We start from the raw sequence: 7,815 nt of genomic DNA on the forward strand, positions 1-7,815 counted from the left end.
TTAAAGAAATTCTTATAATCTAGTATATATGCTCTTAAGATTCAATTGTGTACAAACTTTTGCAGTTCAACATTTAAAATCATTCTGAGTGTTTCATTACCAGAAGAGATAGAAAAAATGGAAAATAGGTAAGTCTGATAGAGGTAGGAGAAAGGTTAAAAGAACAAAAACTTACAGAGATAAGATAAACTATTAAAAAATCATCAAAAAGATAATTAGACAAAAAAAAAAATATTATCTTTGTCTGCCTCCTACAACAGATTTCTTACTTTTTCCGTTTTCTAAGAGCGATTGCATAAATTGAAGTAAAAAAAAATTGGACAAAATTGAAAATCAAAGCATATATACTATATTCTTCAATCGATTCAGAGAAATTCACACGATCAACTCCTATTATCATCAAATATTACTCTCTAGTATTCTAAATTTCTCGAATAACTTTTAATTGACAGGTATTATCAGCGGTAAATCTGGTTCTGGCGACTTGTCATATCAATGTCATTTTGGGTATGGATAATAGCATGATCGAAAGGGCAATACTAAGAAAGTACGGGAACAACAATAGCGAAGATAGTAAGTCCAATGTGGAGTTAGCAGAGAAATATTTGAGAAAGATAGTTCACCTGCCGCTACACCTAACAGACCTAGTGATTCGGAGTCCACTGACTTTCTGAAAAGGCAGCTAGGTCTGTAGGATAGTAAACAGCCGTCTAGCGCGGAAAACGCAGCAGACACAGAAAAACGAACTGCTCATGGACGTAGAGAAGCGAATCCAAAGTTCCAAATTTTTAGTGGTGAATACCTCTAGGCTCCCACTCTATATAAGTGGAATTAGTGACATTTTATATTTTTACTGATTTAATAGATGGAATACTTTTCTTCCAATTCAGTTCTATTGCAATTTAATGTTGTTATATTTAATGCACGACTTGAACAGGAGGAGGAAGAAAAGAAGACTTTGCAGAATCTGAAAATGAAGTAGAAAGAACCCCAGGCTCTTCAGGTGAAAATATTCGAGATGCAATTCTTTGAAGGAGAACAGAAAACAGGAGAGTAATGGTCTAAACATTATTGTAATTTGTACAGTGCAGATAACTATAACCTGATAATGTTGCTTCCTTGAACAGACACCAATCTGATCCAACAAGGAACAGTACAATCGGAAGAGCAAGGAACAATTGAGAAAGCAGGTGAGTACATTATTTAAATATATAATGATCACACATTCACCATCCAGCGTTTTCATTCAAAACTTTTTATAGCAGAAGGTACCAGAGCTGAAGAAGCGAAGATTAAGATAGATGACACATCCTCCATTGAACTACCACAAGGTGCAGGTTTCAAGTTTGATAATACATTAAATTTGTTTTCAATGAGTTTCCCAATCCAGATTCCAGATCGCTTATCAAATCTACGCTGGCGAGTCCAACCAGCTGGTAACAAAATAAATATAACTGGAGAAAGGAAACAACAGTGACAAATCATTTACAGCGGCCACTTAAACAGACAATGTATTAAATAAAAATAAACAATCAAATATTTGAGGCGTAAAATTCAACAAAGAAACTACATATATTTCTCAAATTGGTATAGCTGTTCAAAAGAGATGAAACACATCTATCAGATTTATACAATTTAAAGAAATGTAAAGTAAGTTATTAGATTATATTGTGCGACTAATATCTACATTAATGTTTGGAGTTATACAATGTGATCTAGAATTCAAATAAAAGATTCATCATCAGAATATAATACAAAGATCTGAATCACTGTTAAAAAAATTAATAAAAAAAAATGGCTAGAAACAAAGGAGAATAGACATTGACAAAAAAAAATAGAGATAAGACAAGTTTTCAATACATATTAGATATATGCAATAATTTGATTACATTAAAAACACACCAGTCCAGAACATTACAAAATTCTCTTTTTCATTTACTACTCAAACTATTATGTCTCTGCTACAGAAGACCCCTGTTTTTTACATATTACTTAATTTCTCTGTTTGTAGACTAATTTGTAGTGCTTCTACTATAAAAACCCTTGATTTAGACTTTTCTTCACACACTACAGAGAAACTTACTTTCTCACCGTATCTGCTCAACAAAAGATGAGGTTCAAAAATGTTAAAGACATTTTACAGTAGGTTTCAAATCCACCTTAGAACTAACTTCTAGAAAAGATTATAATAATATATATTTTTAATATAAAACTTCTTCAAACAAAATGATTTGACAGAAAACAGCCAGGAGGAATGGAGTCTGGAGAAGAATAGTTGGGGCAGGTGGGATTAATTCTAAAAAAAATTATTCTAATTTAGAAACTAACAGTTATAACCAAAATCAAATTCGTCAATCCTTGCATGTGGTCAAAACATTTTTGGCATAAATACCAAAAAGATCATTTTTGTTGAAGCGTAATAATTTCTTTTCCACGTAGCAGTCAGTCAAACCTGAACTGCAGATCTTGTTTTGACTGCCTAAAAGCTCCTCACATCAACTAAAAATCAGTTAGCTGTTTAGATTAATTTCTATACATTGCTAATAAATCCGTGAACTCTTTCTCAACGGACGAAATCTCATCTCTGCGTTAGCTCTCCACGTTGAGAAAATTAGTTAACTAGAATTCTTTCAATTTATTGACTCTAGAAATAAAAGGGAATATAATCTGATCTAGACGAATCATAAGAGGTTTTTAATCGGTTTACTAATGCTGTAGCTCTGAGAATTAATTATCTATTTTTTAATTTATTCTGTGCATGAAACATATGTGAAATGCACTTTAAATTTAAATCTACATAAGAATGCCCCACTGCGACTGTTAAAGGTTTCTCCATTCACGAAAAATAACGAGTTCACTCATAAATTTCTAACGACGTTTGTTACAGATGATCAGCAGCAGCGAGAAGGCAGCAAGGGCAAGCGAAGTCGTATGGATGATCTGTCATCTATTATCAGTGCAATGCTCATCCCCAAGTACACCCCAGGAGAAAGGAGTGCTTTTCGTTTTCTTCATACTCAGTGCACAGGAAATAGAAAACTTCCCCGAGAGTGGAATGTTTGTTGGCATACCATCACCTATCATGGAATATTTTGTATCTAACCTTTCATCAGGAAGATGTTCACCCAGTGGAAGGATGGCAGGTTCAACTTATTGCATGGATTTTCGTCTGCTGGGAATGGAGGGACCTCATAACAATTCTTATCAAAGTAAGATACCATCACAACCTTTTCCCTTCACCACAAAATGTTACTTGTTATAACAGAAAATAAAAATAATCTTCTCATACAAATGATGCAGAGATGGAACAAGCTTGAGCTTTTAATAAAGTGGAAAACTGAGGTGGGCTCTTCTTTGAGAGAGATTGTCGAGCATTATATCGATGAGGAGTTGCCAGCTGACAATAAGAGCCCCAATTTTCAAGGAGAGAAGAAGAGCTCCACTAAAGAGGAGAATGATGCAGTCGACAGCAGCGCTAAAGAAACAGATACTCACAACAACAGCAGTGCACAAGTGGAGAGGACAAGTGACAACATGGCAACAATTCCCGGGGAGGACACAGAGGGAGATGATCACGATTTAAGAAGTATTATGAGAGAGCAGAAGGAGATGATGGAAGCTCTAAGAAAGGCTCAAGAAGATATGCAAGAAACCCTAAGAAAGGCTCAAGAAGGTATGAACGAAGTTCTGAGAAAGGTTCAGGAGGATATGAGGGAAGTTTTTTAAAAGAGCAAGAGGAAATGAGGGATATGCTCAAGAAGAAAGTTTTGAAAGAGAAGGAAGACAAGAAAGAAGAAGGCTCCAAGGAGAATCAGACAAGAATAATCAAGAAATTTTTAATAGAAGAAGATATGGAAGGAGAAAGCTCAGTACAACAGTACACAGCGGCCGAGGAACGAGAAGAATGGGACAGGCTGAGAGACGCATTGCGGCGCTACAATGTTTTAATGGATGGCATTCAAGCCTTCCAAAAATTTAGATTTTACTGCCCGTCTGGACATCTTCCATGGCACTGATAAAACCTCACCAAATATTTGTATGCATTAGGAATTCAGGCGGGCAGACTTTCCGTGGTTTTACTCATTTCAAGTAAACTATTTTCTTTCTTGTAAATAAACTATCTATTAATTATATCCTAAGGTAAAGTAGATTGGTTGAACTACTTACTTGCCTCACTCATAGAGTAAATTATTGGTCAAAAGTGATTTGGAATTTAGATCTAATGGTAAATCAGTGAATGGGGGCTAAAAATTATTAGTAATGGGATCAATCTTATATTAGTCCATCAAACCTTCATATATAGTATAACTAATGAAGTCCATTTTTTGGTTATATTTATTCATTTTAGAGGCAATCAAGTTTGTTTGTTCTTCGTTTTAAGTTCAATTAAGCAAGTGATATCAAAACACATATTTAGTTTTTCATAAAAGGTATTGTTTGTTTTGGGCAGCACTCTCACAACTGGTCTCTTTGTCTAATGCCGGACGGCTTAAACATCACACACTAAGCTTCATTCCAACACTAAAAGTGTTAAATAGTCAAAGCTGACTTATTTTTTCCAAGCTTAATTTTCTCTTTAGTGTGTGATGTTTAAGGATGGCCGTCTAATGCAGGGCATAGCAGAGGTCATAAAAGCATGACAATATTTCTTTTAAGTCAATGAATTGCTCATATATATGTCCAAAAACATAAGCATTATCATAATTATTCTAGTCATTGTTTCTGTAGTTAAATGAGTTTGTACAATTGAAAGCTTTGTACTTCCAAATTTCTTAGCAATAAGGATTCTATTATAGATTTCTTTATCTTCGTCAACTATTTGAAGAAAATCACACATTGAGACAATCCACCTATAATTAGCTTCAAATATTCATGTAGAGAGTGTTATCAAAATCTCAAATCCACCAATTCACCTATACAAGTAAGTGTAGTCATGAATTTTATGGTAATATAAAATGAAAAATATATTCGATATCTCTAACATTTTTTAATATTCCTTAGGTAGACTCAAAACATCAACGTAGTCAAAATACTAATGGAAAAAAACTCTTCATGAATTACTAGGAGACGTGCATTAAATTCTATCAAATGATTCATATATTTCTCATTGTAGAATCAAAACATCCACCAAATACTAATGCTAGTATAAATATTTTATTTTAGTGGTTCCATTCTGTATAATGCATAAACATTAAAAGCAATGTAGCACTGATGTTATTTACCTTGTGGAATTGAGTACCAATATTTTCTACTAAAGTTGAATGAAGCTACATCATAGTATTTCAATAAATTAGAAGAAGAAAAAGTTCAAAGTTCTTCTTCAGTGTTTCTATAACAATATTCTAGAACTTCAAAACTAGATATCTTCACACATTGAAATATTTTTTGAAGGAGCAAGCTAATGAGGGTCAATGTACGTATACAAATGATGCATAATCTTTGCAAAAGATACATTAAAAAGATGTCTATCTCTCATTTCATGGAATGGAAAGGAACTATTCTTCCACTTGGGAGTGAAAGACTCATTTGATTGTAGTTTTGATATGTATCACTACCTAAACCTCTACTATAGTTATCTAAAAGTACTTTTTCATTAGGAAATCTGCCAATGCAAGAATATAGATAAATTAGCTATTTATTTATTTTTTATAGTGGCTCTTAGAATATTGATAAACATCAATATTACAAGAAGCAAACAAGGTTCCTCTAAATTTAAATTTTGTATCCAATACATTTAGTTAAAAAATTGCACACCTTCACAAGATCAACTACTAGATCCAAATTGAAAAATTGAACACAAACAGAGAATGAAATCTCCATTGTCCAAAAAGAGACTATACTTGTACCTCAATATAGTGAGACTTATAGAAAGAAAAGGATGATTAATGAGTTAAAGGGACCATTCTTCCACCTAAAATATTCAAGTAAAGTTTATACTTAACAATGAATTTGATAATGTCACCCTTCTACAAGAAGATTATTAGCATTACAAACTTTGTAAAAGATGCTGAGCAATAAAAAAGGATTTTTACTTTTAATAGTTTTTTCTACTAATCCGAAGTGATGTACTAAATAGTTGTTTGACCAAGTTAGATTTGGGAGCCAAAAGATACTAATAGGGTGAGAAATAAACCTGTAATCTCTTATAATAAAATCTTCATTAAAGTAGTTAATGTAAAAAAGGAAACCACAAACTAACTAAGCAATCTAGTAACTCATTTTCAAGAACCTTTAAATAGTTGAAAGAAAAAATTGGGATTATAATCTCTTATTATCTCAAGAATATAATCAGAGGAACCCATAACTGGGTTTCATAATATCTAAAGTAGCATACATATTCCTTTCAACATATATTTTACAGGGCTTGAAATCCATTTCTTGCAAGATTTATCATTACTTACTCTAAAGTTATAAATAAAATAGATGTATCCAACTATAATAAAACAATCATCTAGTGGTTCCACAACTTAGAAACATAGAACTACTCGTCTAGAAGAAGTAAATCCTTCTACAAGGATAGTGTGGAGTTTGAGCATCTACGAATTGAAGGTTATAATAGACATGGCCAACCCGCTCTACTCCAATTTCCACCATGTTTCCCATAAAAAAAAAAAGACCCGTGTTGTGATGTTAGGACATTATTGTCTTTGATCATTATTGTTTTGCCACAATATTTGAGTTCTCCAAATTACATACTCTCCAAAAGAAAGCCTTGTTCAAGGTTCACTAATAGTGGAGACTTAATGGTAAATAACTTGGTAATGCAACTAATACTAAATCCAAACCACTTATAAAATTCAATCATCTAGAACAAAAAGAAATTCCAAAGACAAGTGAATCTCTAAAAAATCCATTTGTATTGTCCTCTTATCTAGCTACCTTATTGTCAATATTTATTCAATGCATAATTTTAAGCTCTATGAGACAAACTACTCTAAGGAATGAAATCACAATAGCTTATAGATGTACCAACATATTCATTAGATTTCCATTGTAAGACTTAGATATGTGAAATAAGTTTTATTAGTGTTTACTTCAATATAACCCTTTTTCTTTCTTTCAAGCTACTCCATAATGAATCTGTCATATTCCTAAGCTTTCTTTTGTAATATTAAGTAATTATTTGATGATGCACTCAACAAAATAATTTTACATATCCAAAACTAAATGAATCAATCTTGAGAGCTAATTAAGAGTTATAGATTTATTTGTTACAAATTACAAAGTAACACAAGGAAATAATGCACTTTACATGTAACACCATGTTTAATGTGGAGTGTCATTCTTTAATTACCTCATCAACTTCTTTCTCTATTATTCTTCCATTTTCATCCTTATCATAGGTGAAAAATGAACAATTGATGACTGTAAATAATACCACTAATTTCAAATGGGCAACATGAGTAGTAATTTTAATTTTAAGAAAAATTAAATAAAGAGGAAGAAACTGGTCAAAGGATATGTGCATGTGAGAATAATTGCTTTGACATGTTACATGCAATGAATAAATCTAAAGATCTTCCACTATTATATGTTCAACTACTCTTTTGTCTACAAATCTTTGAGAAGATCCCATGCAAACTTTTCATAATCATGTGCCACTAAGAAGTACATCATAATAAAAACTAAAAAGATAAAGAGAATTACAACATCAATAATGGAAGATTTTAATAATGGAATGTATATTAAATTCTATGAATAATTGAAAGATAAATGGAAATGCAGAAGTGTACATCTAGGTTGAAGTAGATAAAATGAACTCAACAAGCCTACAATGAAAAAATAACATCATCATGGAGTGGGCTATAAGAAATG

At 32.2% G+C, this 7,815-nt stretch overlaps 1 protein-coding gene across 1 annotated transcript; it reads left to right on the plus strand.

Annotated features, from left to right (window-relative positions):
* Positions 1–508: 508 nt before the first annotated feature.
* Positions 509–4,159, plus strand: LOC149564216 (uncharacterized). The gene is made up of 6 exons (XM_089824121.1): positions 509–794; positions 938–1,003; positions 1,128–1,190; positions 1,266–1,331; positions 2,888–3,209; positions 3,301–4,159. Exons 4-6 carry the CDS (start codon positions 1,302–1,304, stop codon positions 3,315–3,317), a joined length of 369 nt encoding a protein of 122 aa, XP_089680247.1. The 5' UTR covers positions 509–794; positions 938–1,003; positions 1,128–1,190; positions 1,266–1,301; the 3' UTR covers positions 3,318–4,159.
* Positions 4,160–7,815: the final 3,656 nt, after the last annotated feature.

This window comes from Cupressus sempervirens, chromosome 4 (genome assembly GCF_028749045.1).
Source record: "Cupressus sempervirens isolate cs-2001-9-10 chromosome 4, ASM2874904v1, whole genome shotgun sequence".
Taxonomy (NCBI): Eukaryota; Viridiplantae; Streptophyta; class Pinopsida; order Cupressales; family Cupressaceae; genus Cupressus; species Cupressus sempervirens.

Excerpts from the sequence above, each read along its gene's own strand:
- LOC149564216 (XM_089824121.1), top strand. The coding sequence starts at position 1,302 with ATGACACATCCTCCATTGAACTACCACAAG. Across the intron at positions 1,332-2,887 it reads CTCCATTGAACTACCACAAG|ATGATCAGCAGCAGCGAGAA; the intron begins GTGCAGGTTTCA and ends CGTTTGTTACAG.